Here is a 20,638-nt window from a genome sequence, read left to right on the forward strand (position 1 = left end):
CACATTTTGTATCCACTCCCATGAGCAGGCCAGCCAACAGATTCTCTCCATTTGTAATATTTCATTTTGACCCAGTACTCCTTGTCCATCCAGCTGCCCCATTCGAGGTCAACTGGAGATTGCACAATGCCCACAGACTCTGCGACATATTTGCAAACATAAATTCATCCACATATAAATTACAGAGGCTCGGGGAGGACCTTTATTCTGAAACGATGTGTAAGGTGCTCCTGGCTATAACCCTGGTCCTCTTTGTCACAGTCGGTGAGTACGTACCTCAGTTTAGTGACGTGCCTCGTTCAATAAGGATGGGAATTTGTACTGTTCCACCCACGAATGTGGGACATGCAATCGGAAATCTCTCCCCAGCGTGAATTCCAGTAATAAAAACGGCTGAATCGCTTCAGCGAGCAGACGGCCTCCGTGAAGAAAACGTGTTTCAGGCCAATGTCCTCTCATCAGAGTTTGGGTTGGTACAGACCTGAACGCTGAACTCTGCCTCGCTCTCCCTCGCTACTCCCTGGCCGGCAGAGTATTCTCTGCACTGCTCGGCTTTTATTTCAGATTTGCAGCCTCTGTCCTATTGCACTTGTGGTTAATTCCAGTATCTGCTCCGTATGTTCTCTGCTCATGGGCTGGATTCTCTGTTTGGGAGACTAAGTCCCCACGCCGGCGTGTAAACTGATGCAAAACAGCCACCGATTCCCTGTTTTGCTGGGGGCTAGCGGGGAGGCGGCTCGAGCTGCCGATGCGGCCCTGAGCATTTCCAGTTCTCAGGCCACGCATGCTGCGGCCGCAACGTGCTTCATGGTGGATTCAGCCCGCGGACCTGGACCGCAGACGTAGTGCCCTCCCCCCCTTTGGCCGCTTGCGTGCCCCGGACCGCCCGCCCACAGTGTCCCCAGCCTGGAATGAAGCCCCCCCCCCCTTCCCGCGAACCGGCCCTCCCTCGACTGTGGCTGCGCTGGACTGACTCCACAGCTGCCTCGCGAGGTTCCCGGACGGTGTGAGCACACGAGTCCCACGCCGTTGGGAACTCGGCGAGTCGGGGCGGATAATCGGCACGTTTCAGGGAGCGGAGAACGCAGAAACCTGCGCTGCTCCCGATATTGGCCTCAAAACGGATTCTCTGCCCCGTCGCCAAACGCGATTTCAGCATGAGGGAGCGTCTGACTGCCTTCCGAGCCCAGGTTGGTTGGAAATGTCAGGTAGATATTCTCACGGCAGGATAAGTGCATGTTAAATTGTGAGTATACATTTTCACGATTTCTCAATTTCGACAGCGCAAAGTAACAGTGTGAGTTAGCAAGTTGCGAATCGACAAAGATTCTGACGGCCGATGGGTGCATGAGTATTCTGTGTCCCCAAGCTCTGCCCTTGCTGGTCACACAGGAGATGGTAATTTATCTCAGTGCGCAGGGGAAGCAGTGGTGTGGTGGTATTGTCACTGGGCTAGTAATCCAGAGACCCAGGGCAATGTTCTGGGGGCCCAGGTTCAAATCCCACCACTGCAGATGTTGGAATTTGAATTCAGTAAAAAAAGCTAAGTCTGGGATTAAAAGTCGAATGATGACCACGAAACGATTGTCATAAAAACCCATCTGGGTCACTAATTTCCTTTAGGGAAGGGGAAACCTGCCGCCCTTACCCGGTCTGGCCTACATGTGACTCCAGACCCACAGCAATGTGGTTAACTCTTTAAATAATAATAATCTTTATTGTCACAAGCAGGCTGACATTAACACTGCAATGAAGTTACTGTGAAAAGCCCCGAGTCGCCACACTCCGGCGCCTGTTCGGGTACACAGAGGGAGAATTCAGAATGTCCAATTTACCTAATAGCACGTCTTTCAGGACTTGTGGGAGGAAACCGGAGCACCCGGAGGAAACCCACACAGACACGGGCGCAGAATGTGCAGACTCCACACAGACAGTGACCCAAGCTGGGGATCGAACCTGGGACCCTGGAGCTGTGAAGCAACTGTGCTAACCACTGTGCTACCGTGCCCCTCTCAGGGATGGGCAATAAACGCTGGCCCAGCCAGCGAGGTCCACATGGTGTGAACGAATAAACAAAACCAATATAAATCACCCAGAAACTCTGAATATGGGATGACCTCAGCCCATTCTAAAACCTGACAGTGTGAAGAGGAACTGGAAATGATTATAAAGTATCTCAGTGAGGTAGAATGATTAAGGACAGCAAACAGGAAACTCTCAGTGGGGATTTGTACAGGGTCAGACATCACTGTCTTCAATCCCTAAACTCTTGTTTTACTCCCTTCTCAATAATTCGTACTGTGGTTTACCTCCTCTGAATTCCACGCACCTTCTCCAACAGTTTCCCATGTGGTAACTTGTAAAAGACGCATTTCACCATCGGCGATTTATGTTTATGCTTCAAAGGACAAAACCTTCTTTTCTGAACTCCATATTGGCTGCTTCTGAAATGTTCTTTTCACCCAGACATTTCATCATTTTGTTCAGCAAAGGGAAAGGTCATTTAGTGTGACAGGTCATCACTGGTGTTTATGCTCCACACGGCGCCCCTCTCGTACCTCAATCAGCTCACCCATTTATTCCTTTCCCTTTATGTGTCCAACTAACTCCCCTGAAATGCGGCCAATCCCCTCAGCCCCTCTCTGTGGTAGCGCGTCCCACACTCTCACATATTCTGGGTAACATTTTCCACCCCACAGAGGTCAAACGACCCGACCTACAATTAGCCTGGTTAAGTCTGTCTCTAGATGTGACGATGGTCCCTCTCCAGTCATTTTTAAAAATAAATTTAGAGTACCCAATTCATTTTTTCCAATTAAGGAGCAATTTAGCGTGGCCAATCCACCTACCCTGCACATCGTTTGGGTTGTGGGGGCGAAACCCACGCAGACACGGGGAGAATGTGCAAACCCCACACGGACAGTGACCCAGGGTCGGGATTCGAACCCGGGTCCTCAGCGCCGTAGGCAGCAATGCTAACCACTGTGCCACTGTGCTGCCCTCCCTCTCCAGTCCTAAAGCTTCTCTGCTCTCTCGCTCACATCCTAAAATATGTATCACCAGACAGTTCCAGTTCTCACCTTAATCCTGGGATTGATTTTCATTCCTGTTTTGCGATATATCAGATGCTACATCTTTTTTTTTTTAATTTTAGATTAGCCAATTATTTTTTCCAATTAAGGGGCAATTTAGCGTGGCCAATCCACCTACTCTGCACATTTTTGGGTTGTGGGGGCGAATCCCACGCAGACACGGGGAGAATGTGCAAACTCCACACGGACAGTGACCCAGAGCCGGGATCGAACCTGGGACCTCAGCGCCGTGAGGCGGTTGTGCTAACCACAAGGCCACCGTGCTGCCCTTCAGATGCTATATCAATGTACATTGCTGGATCTCATTAGGTCCTGATTACTGCCTCGATGTACAGGGTCACTGGAAACTCTGCCTTTTCATTGAATATTCATTTCCCAATGATTCTGACACGTCCCACAGTTCACTCGACCCTCATTCATTTAGATTTAGATTTAGAACAGTACAGCACAGAACAGGCCCTTCAGCCCTCGATGTTGTGCCGAGCAATGATCACCCTACTCAAACTCACGTATCCACCCTATACCCGTAACCCAACAACTCCCCCTTAACCTTACTTTTTAGGACACTACGGGCAATTTAGCATGGCCAATCCACCTAACCCGCACATCTTTGGACTGTGGGAGGAAACCGGAGCACCCGGAGGAAACCCACGCACACAGGGGGAGGACGTGCAGACTCCGCACAGACAGTGACCCAGCCGGGAATCGAACCTGGGACCCTGGAGCTGTGAAGCATTGATGCTAACCACTATGCTACCGTGCTGCCCACGATACATTCATGATACAAAACAGCTGACAAGCATTTATCTTTCTACTGTCCAATATCTTTTTGCTGCTACATTCAATATTGGCAAATCTGCTTAACAGAGTCCTGATGGCAAGGTCCTCATGCAGGGTCTTCATGGCAGGGTCCTCATGGCAGGGTCCTCATGGCAGGGTCTTCATGGCAGGGTCTTCATGGCAGGGTCTTCATGGCAATGTCCTCAGTCGGGGTCTTCAGGCAGGGTCTTCATGGCAGGGTCTTCATGGCAGGGTCTTCATGGCAGGGTCTTCATGGCAATGTCCTCAGTCGGGGTCTTCAGGCAGGGTATTCGGGCAGGGTCCTCAGGCAGGGTCTTCATGGCAGGGTCTTCATGGCAGGGTCTTCATGGCAGGGTCTTCGGGCAGGGTCTTCATGGCAGGGTCCTCATGGCAGGGTCTTCATGGCAGGGTCTTCATGGCAGGGCTTTCATGGCAGGGTCCTCATGGCAGGGTCCTCATGGCAGGGTCTTCATGGCAGGGTCCTCAGGCAAGGTCCTCAGGCAAGGTCCTCAGGCAGGGTCCTCAGGCAGGGTCCTCAGGCAGGGTCTTCAGGCAGCATTTCGGGCAGGGTCTACGGGCAGGGCCTTCATGGCAGGCACATCAGGCAGGATCCTCAGAGAGTGACTTCAGGTAGGGTCCTCATGACAGGAGCTCCAGGTAGGATTTCAGGTAGGGCTTTTATACAGGGGTCCTCATGGCTGGATCTTCAGGCAGGGTCTTCAGGTAGGATGTTCTTGCAGGGTCTTCAGGCAGGATCTTCAGACAGGGTCTTCAGACAGGGTCTTCAGGCAGGGTCCTCAGGCAGGGTCCTCAGGCAGGGTCCACATGGCTGGATCTTCAGTCTGGGTCTTCAAGCAGGATCTTCAGGCAGGGTCTTCAGACAGGGTCTTCAGACAGGGTCTACAGGCAGGGTCTTCTGTATAATTTAACAGGTAGTTTCCCTCTCCAGGTTTGTCTCAGATTGATTTTCTTGCTGCCTTCTTGAGCCATTGAAATCCATAGAATCATAGTATCCCAACAGTACAGAAAGAGGCCATTCGGCCCATTGAGTCTGCACCGATCCTCTGAAGGATGACTCCACCTAAGCTCACTCACCCCCACCCCCCAATCCCAATAGGGTTGTTGTGGTCGGGGATTTTAACTCCCCCTCTATTGACTGGACTCACTGAGTGCTGGGGGTTTGGATGGGGCAGAGTTTGTAAGGAGCATCCAGGAAGCCTTCTTGATGCAATATGTAGATAGTCCAACGAGGGACGGGGCGGTACTGGACCTGGTATTGGGGAATGAGCCTGGACAGGTGGTTGAGGTTTCAGTTGGGGAACATTTTGGAAGTAGTGACCACAATTCCGTATGCTTTAGGGTACATTTGGACAGGGATGAGGGTAACCCTTGCGTTAAGGGGCTAAACTGCGGAAAGGCAAATTACGCTAACATTAGACAGGAATTGAAGAGTTTGGATTGGGTGCGGCTGTTGGATAATAAATCAACATCGGACATGTGGGAGTCTTTCAAGCGGCAGTTGATTAGGATTCAGCAAAGTCAAGTTCCTGAGAGAATGAAGGGTAAGTATGGGAAGTTTAGGGAGCCTTAGATAACGAGGGATATTGTGAACCTCGTCACAAAATAAAGGAGACTTTTGTACGGTCTCGAGGGATGGGGCAGTCGAAACGCTTGAGGAGGATAAAGTAGGAAGGTACTGAAGCGGGAAATTAGGAGGTCTAGGAGGGATCATGAAAAATCCTTGGCAAGAAAGATTATGGCGAATCCCAAAACTTTTTATTCAAATGTAAAAAGCAAGAAGGTGGTCAGGGAAAGGATTGGACCACTTAAGGACAATGGGGGGAATCTATGTGTTGGGCGAGAGGAAATGGTCGAGTACTAAATGAATACTTTGCATCAGTGCTCATTAAACAAAGGGACTTTGTGGAAGATGATTCTTGGGTAGGGTGTGTGGACAGTCTGGGTCATCTTGACATCGAAAAGGAGGAGGTATTGAGTCTTTTAAAAGATATTAAGGTTGATATGTCTCCTGGGCCAGATGGGATTTACCCCAGAATACTGAAATTAAATTAAATGAAATGAAAATCGCTTATTGTCACAAGTAGGCTTCAAATGAAATTACTGTGAAAAGCCCTTAGTCGCCACATTCCGGCACCTGTTCGGGGAGGCTGGTACGGGAATCGAACCGTGCTGCTGGCCTGCCTTGGTCTGCTTTAAAAGCCAGCGATTTAGCCCTGTGCTAAACAGAGGGGAGCAAGGGAGGAAATTGCTGGAGCCTTGACTGACATCTTTGTATCCTCATTGGCTACAGGTGAGATCCCAGAGGACTGGCCAATAGCTAATGTGGTACGGCTTTTTAAGAAAAGTAGCAGGGATAATCCTGGACCCTATAGGCCGGTGAGCCTCATGTCGATAGTAGGTCAATTGTTGGAGAGAATTCTCAGGGACGGGATTTAAACCCATTTGGAAACCATAATTCATAGGAGCAGAATTAGGCCACTCGGCCCATCGAGTCTGCTCCGCCATTCAACCATGGCTGATAGTTTTCTCATCCCCATTCTCCTGCCTTCTCCCCATAACCCCTGATCCCCTTATTAATCAAGAACATATCTATCTCTGTCTTAAAGACACTCAGTGATTTGCCCTCCACAGCCTTCTGCGGCAAAGAGTTCCACAGATTCACCATCCTCTGGCTGAAGAAATCCCTCCTCATCTCTGTTTTAAAGGATCATCCCTTTAGTCTGAGATTGTGTTCTCTGCTTCTAGTTTTTCAAACAAATTGACTCATTAGCGAGAGACAGCATGGTTTTGTGAATTAGAAGTCGTGCCTCACTAACTTGATTAAGTATTTTGAGGAGGTGACAAAGATGATTGATGAGGGGAGGGTGTTGGATGTTGTTTACATGGACTTGCCTTTGGCAAGGTGCCTCATGGCAGACTGGTACAAAAGGTGAAGTCACACAGGATTAGAGGTGAGCTGGCAAGATGGATACAGAACTGGCTAGGTCATAGAAGGCAAAGAGTAGCAATAGGAGGGTGTTTTTCTGAATGGAAGGTTGTGACTAGTGGTGTTCCACAGGGATCGGTGCTGGGGCCTCTGCTGTTTGTGGTGTACATAAACAATTTGGAGGAAAATGAAGCTGGTCTGATTAGTAAGTTTGTGAATGACACCCAAGGTTGGGGAGTGGCAGATTGTAAAATTATAGAACGATACAGCGCAGTACAGGCCCTTCGGCCCTCGATGTTGCACCGACATGGAAAAAACTAAAGGCCATCTAACCTACACTTTGCCCTTATCATCCATATGCTTATCCAATAAACTTTTAAATGCCCTCAATGTTGGCGAGTTCACTACTGTTGCAGGTAGGGCATTCCACGGCCTCACCACTCTTTGCGTAAAAAACCCACCTCCTACCTCTGTCCTACAATTGTGTTGAGGATTGTCAGAGGATACAGCAGGACATAGATAGGTTGGAGACTTGCGCAGAGAAATGGCAAATGGAATTTAATCCGGACAAATATGAGATAATGCATTTTGGTAGGTCTAACATAGAGGGGGAATATACCGTAAAGGGCAAAACTCTTGGGAATATGGAAAGTCAGAGAGATCTGGGCGTGCAGGTCCACAGATCTTTGAAAGTGGCAACACAAGTGCACAAGGTATTCAAGAAAGCAAACGGAATGCTTGCCTTCATTGGACAGGGCATCGAGTATAAAAACTGGCAAGTCAGGCAGCAGTTGTCTAGAACCTTGTGTTATGGGAGAGGTGTTTTCAGAACCCCAAAATGTATCATGGAGTCCAACCAACCCCAACCCCGCCCCCCCCGCTTTAATGGATTGTTGCTTTTGAAGCACACGGCTTGGTCTCCAGGTGTGGTATTACAATTATGGACACGTGGGTTTTAAAACAAAACAATGTTTATTCCATGAACTCAACTTAACCTTTTAAAATAAACATTGGATCTCTTAACACCCCTTACTTCAAAGATAACCCCAAAAATAATACAACACTACCCAATCCTGCAAACTGTTCCTTTACACATCCAAAAGTCTTCAACCCTTCAAAAATAGGAGCACAACAGGTTACATTCAATATATTTATCGTCTTTGGATTTACAGAAATCACCAGACCAGCTCGTTTCCTTCCTGTAGCTCTCAGCAAAACACACAGACACTCCCAGCTGCTCTCTCAAACTGAAACTAAAAACTTCAAAATAGCTGAGCTAAAGCCCAGCTCCACCCACACTCTGACATCACTGCATTTCTTAAAGGTACACTGCTTAAACATCCATTTCTTAAAGGCACTCTCACATGACACTTAGAAGGCTTGGCATATTACGCACAATTCTGGTTGCCACATTACCAGAAGGATGTGGAGGCTTTGGAGAGGGTGCAGGGGAGGTTTAGCAGAATGTTTCCTGGTCTGGAGGGTGTTAGATATGCAGAGAGACTGAATAGACTTGGACTGTTTTCATTAGAAAGACGGAGGTTGAGGGGTGACCTGATCGAGGTCTACAAGATTATGAGGGGCATGGATAGAGTGGATGGGCAGTCACTCTTTCCCAGGGTGGAGGGGTCTGTCACCAGGGGGCATAGGTTTAAGGTCCGTGGGGTAAAGTTTAGAGGAGATGTGTGAGGCAGGTTTTTTACACAGAGGGTGGTGAGTGCCTGGAACACGTTGCCAGGGGAGGTTGTGGAAACCGATACATTAACGGCGTTCAAAAGGCATCTCGACAAATACATGGCTAGGATGTGTTTAAGAACATAAGAACATAAGAACATAAGAACTAGGAGCAGGAGTCGGCCATCTGGCCCCTCGAGCCTGCTCCACCATTCAATGAGATCATGGCTGATCTTTTGTGGACTCAGCTCCACTTTCCGGCCCGAACACCATAACCCTTAATCCCTTTATTCTTCAAAAAACTATCTATCTTTATCTTAAAAACATTTTCACTGGGCAAGGAATTCCATAGATTCACAATCCTTTGGGTGAAGAAGTTCCTCCTAAACTCAGTCCTAAATCTATTGCCCCTTATTTTGAGGCTATGTCCCCCAGTTCTGCTGTCACCCGCCAGTGGAAACAACCTGCCCGCATCTATCCTATCTATTCCCTTCGTAATTTTAAATGTTTCTATAAGATCCCCCCCGCATCCTTCTAAATTCCAACGAGTACAGTCCCAGTCTACTCAACCTCTCCTCATAATCCAACCCCTTCAGCTCTGGGATTAGCCTAGTGAATCTCCTCTGCACACACTCCAGTGCCAGTACGTCCTTTCTCAAGTAAGGAGACCAAAACTGAACACAATACTCCAGGTGTGGCCTCACTAACACCTTATATAATTGCAGCATAACCTCCCTAATCTTAAACTCCATCCCTCTAGCAATGAAGGACAAAATTCCATTTGCCTTCTTAATCACCTGTTGCACTTGTAAACCAACCTTCTGTGACTCATGCACTAGCACACCCAGGTCTCTCTGCACAGCAGCATGCTTTAATATTTTATCGTTTAAATAATAATCCTGTTTGCTGTTATTCCTACCAAAATGTACATTTCTTTGTTCTTTGTTTACTCTTCGATCCAATTTGTTTTTGGAAGATTCGTTTGAACCTGCACTTTCCTCAGTCTCAGGCAGCACACCCTAGCCACTCGCCGTGTGAAAACGTGTTCCTCGTGTCGACATTGCTGCTTTTTGCAGAGGGATACGGCACGAGGAAGGGCTGAGGGTTTGGGCCAAGGCTGGTATCATGACCGGTGTAGACTTGGAGGGCCGAAGGGCCTGTTCCTGTGCTGTATTGTTCTTTGTTCTTTGTTTTTAACCTAAAACAACCTACACATCTTTTTTGGATACTAAGGGGCAATTTAGAGTGGCCAATGCACCTAACCTGCACATCTTTGGACTGTGGGAGGAAACCAGAGCACCCGGAGGAAACCCACACAGTCACGGGAGAAAGTAGAAACACCACACAGTCACCCGAGGCCAGAAATGGGCCCGAGTCCCTGGAGCAGGGAGGCAGCAGTGCTAACCGCTGTGTCACCGTGCCGTCGGGTCCCTGGCACTGTGAGGCAGCAGTGCTAACCACTATGTCACTGTGCTGCCGGGTCCCTGGCGCAGTGAGGCAGCAGTGCTAACCACTGTGCCACCGTGCTGCCGGGTCCCTGGCGCAGTGAGGCAGCAGTGCTAACCACTATGTCACTGTGCCGCCGGGTCCCTGGCGCAGTGAGGCAACAGTGCTAACCACTATGTCACTGTGCCACCCCAAATCCGATCTGAAGGCTGAGAGACTTGATAAAGATGTCCAAAATGAGGAGGCGGTCTGGACAGAGTGGGTCGGGGGAAAGAAGTCGCATTGTGGATGGATAAATTGCTGGCGTGCACAGGTTTAAGCTGATTAGCAAAAAGCAGCAATGTCGACACGAGGAACATGTTTTCACACAGCGAGTGGCTAGGGTGTGCTGCCTGAGACTGAGGAAAGTGCAGGTTCAAACGAAGCTTTCAAAAACAAATTGGATCGAAGAGTAAACAAAGAACAAAGAAAAGTACAGCACAAGAACAGGCCTTTCAGCCCTCCAAGCCTGCACCGACCATGCGGCCCATCTGAACTAAAAACTCTATTCCAAACCTATTCATGTATTTGTCAAGATGCCTCTTAAACATCACTATCGACCACCACCTCTTCCGGCAGCGAGTTCCAGGCACCCACTACCCTCTGTGTAAAAAACCTGCCTCGGACATCTCCTCTGAACCTTGCCTCTCGCACCTTAAACCTATGGCGGGCTGCAGAAGGACTTGGACAGGCTAGGAAAGTGGGCAACGAAGTTTGTGGAAAAGTGTGAGGTTATGCACTTTGGAAGGAGGAATGGAGGCATCGACTATTTTCTAAATGGGGAAATGCTTAGGAAATCAGAAGCACAAAGGGACTTGGGGGTCCTTGTTCACGATTCTCTTAAGGTTAACGTGCAGGTTCCATCGGCAGTTAGGAAGGCAATGTTAGCATTCATGTCGAGAGGGCTGGAATACAAGACCAGGGATGTACTTCTGAGGCTGTATAAGGCTCTGGTCAGACCCCATTTGGAGTATTGTGAGCAGTTTTGGGCCCCGTATCTAAGGAAGGATGTGCTGGCCTTGGAAAGGGTCCAGAGGAGGTTCACAAGAATGATCCCTGGAATGAAGAACTTGTCGTATGAGGAACGGTTGAGGACTTTGGGTCTGTACTCGTTGGAGTTTAGAAGGATGAGGGGGATCTTATTGAAACTTACAGGATACTGCGAGGCCTGGATAGAGTGGACGTGGAGAGGATGTTTCCACTTGTCAGAAAAACTAGAAGCAGAGGGCACAATCTCAGACTAAAGGGACGATCCTTTAAAACAGAGATGAGGAGGAATTTCTTCAGCCAGTGGGTGGTGAATCTGTGGAACTCTTTGCCGCAGAAGGCTGTGGAACCCAAATCACTGAGTGTCTTTAAGACAGAGATAGATAGGTTCTTGATCAATGTGGGGATCAGGGGTTATGGGGAGGAGGCAGGAGAATGGGGATGAGAAAATATCAGCCATGATTGAATGGTGGAGCAGACTCGATGGGCCGAGTGGCCTAATTCTGATCCTATGTCTTATGGTCTTATGTCCCCTAGTAATTGACTCTTCCATCCTGGGAAAAAGCTTCTGATGAACCACTCTGTCCATACCCCTCATAATCTTGGAGGCTTCTATCAGGTCGCTCTTCACCCTCCCTCGTTCCAGTGAGAACAAACCGAGTTTATTCAACCTCTCCTCATAGCTAATGCCCTCCATACCAGGCAACATCCTGGTAAATCTCTTCTGCACCCTCTCTAAAGCCTCCACATCCTTCTGGTTGTATAGGGTGACCAGAATTGAACACGGCCTAACAAAGGTTCTGTACAACTGCAGTGTGGTGAATGTGATTCACACTATATATAGTTGCCAATATCACTCCATGTATATATGTTTGCTATCCACCATTGTAAGTGCAGTTGCACTATCCAACCACCAGGGGGAGTCGCTCTGGGAGTACGCGAGAGTTTGTACTGGGCGCCTCCCTTGGCTCCGCCCAGGACTCCTCCCCGTGGGACCGATGTATAAAGATCAGTGCCTTAGAGCCAACCTGCCAGTTCATCTGAAGTTCAACGATGAATAGGCTGGCTCTATTGTAAGTGTATGAAAGCCTCTGTTCAGATCCAACTACATGTGTTCGCTGAATTGATGGTTGCATCATGCAGCATGACTTGCCAATTCTTGTACTCAATGCCCTGAGCGATGAAGGCAAGCATGCTGTATGCCTTCTTTACTACCCTATCTACCTGCATTGCCACATTCAGTGACCTGTGGAGCTGTACACCTAGATCCCTCTGACTATCAATACTCTTGAGGGTTCTACCATTCACTGTATATTCCCTACCTGTATTAGACCTCCCAAAATGCATTACCTCACATTTGTCCAGATTAAACTCCATCTGTCATCTCTCCGCCCAAGTCTCCAAACGGCAGAGCAGATTCGATGGGCTGAATGGTCTAATTCTGTCCCTCTATCTTATGTTATTGGGAAAGAGTAACTACAGTCAGCGTAGCTGTTCAGAGACGGAGGGTGTGATTTAACGGAAATGAAGCAGAATCCCGTGTCGAACCGGTTTAGTCGGGTGTTTCCCGGTCCGGCAGCACCGGGAATGATCCCGCTATTAAACGGGACTCTGCTTCATTTCTGGGCCTCGGCGAGGAACGCCTCACTGGGGCCGCACTTATTCCCATTTCCTGGAAAAACGAGCTCTGCTCACAAATGCAGGAAGCGATGAGGCGCCATTTAAAATCTCTAGACCTCCGAATGCAGCCACCGTGTGGCCCCACCCCCTAACGCCCCAATAAGGGGCTTATCAAACCCCCAGCACCCCACCTCATAAATCCAGGGCGCCCTTAGGCCCGATCCCCGGCATTGTGACCCGGGGCACCCAAGTGACGCTGCCAGGGTGCCAGGCTGGCAGTGTTATGGTGCATAAGTGACATCGGGATACAAGGGTACCACACTGCCCAGAGCCCGAACCCCCAGGGGCCCCCGATCGCCAGCCATCCCCCCCCCTCGCCTTTCCGAGGGGCCCCAGATAGACTTCCACCCCCTCCCCCGCCAGGGGCCCCCGATCGCCAGCCATCCACCCCCCCCCCCCCCCCCCCCCCCGCCTTTCCGAGGGGCCCCCGATCGTATGCACCCCCCAGGGGCCCCTGATCGCCAGCCATCCACCACCCCCCCCCCCCGCCTTTCCGAGGGGCCCCCGATCGCATGCACCCCCCAGGGGCCCCCGATCGCCAGCCATCCATCCCCCCCCCCCCGCCTTTCCGAGGGGCCCCTGATTGCCAGCAACCTTCCCAGGGGCCCACAATCGCATGCACCCCCCAGGGGCCCCAGATCACCAGCCACCCCCCCACCTTTCCGAGCGGCCCGAGATAGCCTTCCACCACCCACCTCCCCAGTGGCCCTCGATTGCCTGCACCCACCCCCCCCGCCCAGTGGCCCCCGATCGCGTGCACCCACCCCCCCAGTGGCTCTCGATTGCCTGCACCCCCCTCCCCCGGGACCCCCGATTGCCTGCACCCCCCTCCCCCGGGGCCCCCGATTGCCTGCACCCCCCTCCCCAGGGGCCCCTGATCACCAGCACCCACCCCCCCCCCCCAGTGGCCCCAGATCACCAGCACCCACCCCCCCCCCCAGTGGCCCCAGATCACCAGCACCCACCCCCCCCCCCCCCAGGGGCCCCCGATTGCCTGCACCCCCCTCCCCAGTGGCCCCCGATTGCCTGCACCCCCCCTCCCCCAGTGGCCCCCGATTGCCTGCACCCCCCCCCTCCCCACCCAGTTTATACTGCCCAAAATCAGCAAAAGATTAGACCCAGAATCGAACGTATTATTGTACAACCTTCCAGTGAACCACAATTTAACAAATTTAACAATTTATCCCAGCCCAAAATAACTCAATTTGCTCTTTTGACTTTATCATTTCACATTAACGGAATCCTATTCCAACAGTGTAAGATTGCTGGTGCACATAGTACAGCACAGCTCAGGACAGTGAGACTATTCCCGTCCAGTGAGGCATTGAGTGACCTCCAGTGAGGCTATGGCCTTGAGAAATTGTCACTGGACTAGAAATCCTGAGACCCAGGGAAATGCTCAGGGGACCCCGGGACTCCAATCCCACCATTCAAATTCAATTTAAAATATCTGGAATTAAAAGTCTAATGATGACCATGAAACCATTGTTGATTGTTGTAAAAACCCATCTGGGTCACTAATGTCCTTTAGGGAAGGAAATCTGCCGTCCTTACCCGGTCTGGCCTACATGTGACTCCAGACCCACGGCAATGTGGTTGACTCTTAAATGGCCTGGCCACATAACAATGACCACATTTCATGAAAGAATAAAAACCTTTCCTCTTATTAATAATAATTGTAATATTGCTGTGGTTAGCATTGTTGTTTCTTAGCGCCAGGGTCCCGGGTTCGATTCCCGGCTTGGATCACTGTCTGTGTGGAGTTTGCACGTTCTCCCCGTGTCTGCGTGGGTTTCCTCCGGGTGCTCTGGTTTCCTCCCACAAGTCCCGAAAGACGTGCTGTTAGGTGAATTGGACATTCTGAATTCTCCCTCTGTGTACCTGAACAGGCGCCGGAATGTGGCGACTAGGGGCTGTTCACAGTAACTTCATTGCAGCGTTAATGTCAGCCTACTAGTGCCAATAAAGATTGTTATATTATGATGTCAGCTATTCTCTTTAATGCACTTAGTGTGAAACAGAAGATGATGCGAATTAGCAGCGGGAGTATGTCAGAGAGAACGATTGCAAAATTCCGAGGTAGTTACCGTGCACGAATGACAAAGCGTTAGCAGACAGGTTAGGACTGTGAAGGCCAATGGAATGCGGCCCTCTATTAGCAGAGGAATTGAACAGAAGCTTAAGGATCAAAATTTTAAAAATACTATAGGTGCTGAAAAACTGGAAATCCAACAAGACTGGCAACATCTGTGGTGAGAGAAATAAAGTTCATGTTTCGAGTCCAGATGGATTTTTCAGAGCTGAAGAGAGGGAGGGGCATCATGGAATTTAAATGGGGTGGAACCAAACACCATGTCAGCGATAGGTGGGAGCTGGGAGAGATTGGACAAAGGTGATCAGGACAGAAGATGAAGGAGGTGTCAATGCCAGTGTTCAGAATTAAAGAAGGTGCTCAAAGTGGCATAATGATCCGTGCCACTCTTATCCACTCCTCCATTACTCCCAACTCCTTCCCCCTTTCCCATGGCGCATTCCCGATCAATCGCAGACAGCACAGCAAGTGCCGCATTATCCAGTCCCCAAATCCATCACATCCCTCACTCTCTTTAACTCCGAAGAGTCACACGGACTCAAAACGTTTTCTCTGTTTCTCTCCCCACAAACGCTGCCGGACCGGCTGAGTTTATCCAGCATTTTCTGCTTTTATTCTATCTAAAAGTAAGGCTGCGGGATCCTCCTTTTCTAAGACTCAGTGTTGACGCAGGGGCAGGATTCGTGGAGTTCTACAACAGCAAAACTGGCGCCAAAACCTGGCCGATTCAGCAACTGTGGAGGGGCAGCACTGGCATCACGTGGAATGCAATCCATTCCAATCAGCGATGGACCGGGATTCGGCGGGACCGGGATTGGGAGGCTGACAAGCTGCAGCCGCACACACACACATTCCACTCCCCACACACACTCATCCCAGCCGCACACACACATTACACTCCCCACACACACTCATCCCAGCCGTACACACACGTTACACTCCCCACACACACTCATCCCAGCCGCACACACACATTACACTCCCCACACACACATCATCCCAGCCGCACACACACATTACACTCCCCACACACACTCATCCCAGCCCCATACACACATTACACTCCCCACACACACTCATCCCAGCCGCACACACACATTACACTCACCACACACACTCATCCCAGCCGCACACACACAATACACTCCCCACACACACTCATCCCAGCCGCACACACACAATACACTCCCCAACTCACACTCATCCCAGCCGCACACACACAATACACTCCCCACACACACTCATCCCAGCCGCACACACACATTACACTCCCCACACACACTCATCCCTGCCGCACACACACATTACACTCCCCACACACACTCATCCCAGCCACACACACACATTACACTCCCCACACACACACACCCCAGATGCACACACACATTACACTCCCCACACACACTCATCCCAGCCGCACACACACATTACACTCCCCACACACACTCATCCCAGCCTCACACACATTACACTCCCCACAGCACACACATCCCAGCCGCACACACACATTACACTCCCCACACACACTCATCCCAGCCGCACACACACATTACACTCCCCACACACACTCATCCCAGCCGCACACACACATTACACTCCCCACACACACTCATCCCAGCGGCGCACACACATTACACTCCCCACACACACTCATCCCAGCTGCACACACACATTACACTCCCCACACACACTCATCCCAGCCACACACACACATTACACTCCCCACACACACTCATCCCAGCCCCACATACACATTACACTCCCCACACACACTCATCCCAGCTGCACACACACATTACACTCCCCACACACACTCATCCCAGCCCCACATACACATTACACTCCCCACACACACTCATCCCAGCCCCACACACACATTACACTCCCCACACTACTCATCCCAGCCGCGCACACACATTAAACTCCCCACACACTCATCCCAGCCGCACACAAATTACACTCCCCACACACACTCATCCCAGCCGCATACACACATTACACTCCCCACACACACTCATCCCAGCCGCACACACTACACTCCCCACACACACTCATCCCAGCCGCATACACACATTACACTCCCCACACACACTCATCCCAGCCGCATACACACATTACACTCCCCACACACTCATCCCAGCCGCATACACACATTACACTACCCACACACACTCATCCCAGCCACACACACATATTATACTCCCCAGACACACTCATCCCAGCCGCACACACACATTACACTCCCCACACACACTCATCACAGCCGCACACACATATTACACTCGCCACACACACTCATCCCAGCCGAAAACACACACTACACACTCCCCACACACACTCATCCAAGCCGCACACACACATTACACACCCCACACACAGTCATCCCAGCCGCACACACACATTACACTCCCCACACACACTCATCCCAGCCGCACACACATTACACTCACCACGCACACACATCCCAGCCGCACACACACATTACACTCCCCACACACGCTCATCCCAGCCGCGCACACATATTACACTACCCACACACACTCATCCCAGCCGCACACACATTACACTCCCCACACACACTCATCCCAGCCGCATACACACATTACACTCCCCACACACACTCATCCAAGCCACACACACACATTACTCTCCCCACACACAATCATCCCAGCCACATACACACATTACACTCCCCACACACACTCATCCCAGCCGCATACACACATTACACTCCCCACACACACTCATCCCAGCCACACACACATATTCCACTCCCCGCACACACTCATACCAGCCGCACACACACATTACACTCCCCACACACACTCATCCCAGCCGCACACACACATTACACTCCCCACACACACTCATCCCAGCCGCACACACACATTACACTCCCCACACACACTCATCCCAGCCGCACACACACATTACACTCCCCACACACACTCATACCAGCCGCACACACACATTACACTCCACACACACACTCATCCCAGCCGCACAAACACATTACACTCCCCACACACACTCATCCCAGCCGCGCACACACATTACACTCCCTACACACACTCATCCCAGCTGCACACACACATTACACTCCCCACACACACTCATCCCAGCCGCACACACACATTACACTCCCCACACACACTCATCCCAGCCGCACACACACATTACACTCCCCACACACACTCATCCCAGCCGCACACACACATTACACTCCCCACACACAGTCATCCCAGCCGCACACGCACATTACACTCCCCACACACACTCATCCCAGCCGCACACACATTACACTCCACACACACTCATCCCAACCGCACACACACATTACACTCCCCACACACACTCTTCCCAGCCGCGCATACACATTACACTCCCCGCACACACTCCTCCCAGCTGCACATACACATTACACTCCCCACACACACTCATCCCAGCAGCACACACACATTACATTCCACACACACACTCATCCCAGACACACACACACATTACACTCCCCAAACACACTGATCCCAGCCTCACACACACATTACACTCCCCACAAACACTCATCCCAGCCGCACACACACATTACACTCCCCACACACACTCATCCCAGCCGCACACACACATTACACTCCCCTCATACACTCATCCCAGCCGCACACACACGTTACACTCCCCACAGACACTCATCTCAGCCGCACACATACGTTACACTCCTCACACACACTCATCCCAGCCGCACACACACATTACACTCCCCACACACACTCATCTCAGCCGCACACACATGTTACACTCCTCACACACACTCATCCCAGCCGCGCACACACATTACACTCCCCACACACACTCATCCCAGCCGCACACACACATTACACTCCCCACACACACTCATCCCAGCCCAACACACATTACACTCCCCACACACGCTCATCTTAGCCGCACACAAACATTGCACTCCCCACACACACTCATCCCAGCTGCACACACACATTGCACAGCCCACACTCACTCATCCCAGCCGCACACACATTAAACTCCGCACACACTCACCCCAGCCGCACACACACATTACACTTTCCACACACACTTATCCCAGACGCACACACACATTACACTCCCCACACACACTCATCCCAGCCGCACACACACATTACACTCCTCACACACACTCATCCCAGCCACACACACACATTACACTCCCCACACACACTCATCCCAGCCGCACACACACATTACACTCCCCACACACACTCATCCCAGCCGCACACACACATTACACTCCCCACACACACTCATCCCAGCCGCACACACACATTACACTCCCCACACACACTCATCCCAGCCGCACACACACATTACACTCCCCACACACACTCATCCCAGCCGCACACACACATTACACTCCCCACACACACTCATCCCAGCCGCACACACACATTACACTCCCCACACACACTCATCCCAGCCTCACACACACATTACACTCCCCACACACACTCATCCCAGCCGCACACACACATTACAGTCCCCACACACACTCATCCCAGCCGTACACACACGTTACACTCCCCACACACACTCATCCCAGCCGCACACACACATTACACTCCCCACACACACTCATCCCAGCCGCACACACATATTACACTCCCCACACACACTCATCCCAGCCCCATACACACATTACACTCCCCACACACACTCATCCCAGCCGCACACACACATTACACTCACCACACACACTCATCCCAGCCGCACACACACAATACACTCCCCACACACACTCATCCCAGCCGCACACACACAATACACTCCCCACACACACTCATCCCAGCCGCACACACACAATACACTCCCCACACACACTCATCCCAGCCGCACACACACATTACACTCCCCACACACACACACCCCAGATGCACACACACATTACACTCCCCACACACACTCATCCCAGCCGCACACACACATTACACTCCCCACACACACTCATCCCAGCCTCACACACATTACACTCCCCACGCACACACATCCCAGCGGCGCACACACATTACACTCCCCACACACACTCATCCCAGCTGCACACACACATTACACTCCCCACACACACTCATCCCAGCCACACACACACATTACACTCCCCACACACACTCATCCCAGCCCCACATACACATTACACTCCCCACACACACTCATCCCAGCTGCACACACACATTACACTCCCCACACACACTCATCCCAGCCCCACATACACATTACACTCCCCACACACACTCATCCCAGCCCCACACACACATTACACCCCCACACTACTCATCCCAGCCGCGCACACACATTACACTCCCCACACACTCATCCCAGCCGCACACAAATTACACTCCCCACACACACTCATCCCAGCCGCATACACACATTACACTCCCCACACACACTCATCCCAGCCGCACACACATTACACTCCCCACACACACTCATCCCAGCCGCATACCCACATTACACTCCCCACACACACTCATCCCAGCCGCATACACACATTACACTCCCCACACACTCATCCCAGCCGCATACACACATTACACTCCCCACACACACTCATCCCAGCCACACACACATATTATACTCCCCACACACACTCATCCCAGCCGCACACACACATTACACTCCCCACACACACTCATCACAGCCGCACACACACATTAAACTCCCCACACACACTCATCCCAGCCGAAAACACACACTACACACTCCCCACACACACTCATCCAAGCCGCACACACACATTACACACCCCACACACAGTCATCCCAGCCGCACACACACATTACACTCCCCACACACACTCATCCCAGCCGCACACACATTACACTCACCACACACACA

The 20,638-nt window shown here is 51.1% G+C and overlaps 1 protein-coding gene across 1 annotated transcript in view; it reads left to right on the top strand.

Annotated features, from left to right (window-relative positions):
* The first annotated feature begins 215 nt into the window (after positions 1 to 215).
* The window catches only part of LOC119965751 (extracellular matrix-binding protein ebh-like), a 155,738-nt gene continuing 135,315 nt past the window's right edge, over positions 216 to 20,638 (top strand). Inside the window, exon 1 of the mRNA XM_038796578.1 lies at positions 216 to 264. Coding sequence (XP_038652506.1) covers positions 216 to 264 — 49 coding nt within the window. The remainder of the gene's footprint in view (positions 265 to 20,638) is intronic.

This window comes from Scyliorhinus canicula, chromosome 1, assembly GCF_902713615.1.
Source record: "Scyliorhinus canicula chromosome 1, sScyCan1.1, whole genome shotgun sequence".
NCBI lineage: Eukaryota > Metazoa > Chordata > Chondrichthyes > Carcharhiniformes > Scyliorhinidae > Scyliorhinus > Scyliorhinus canicula.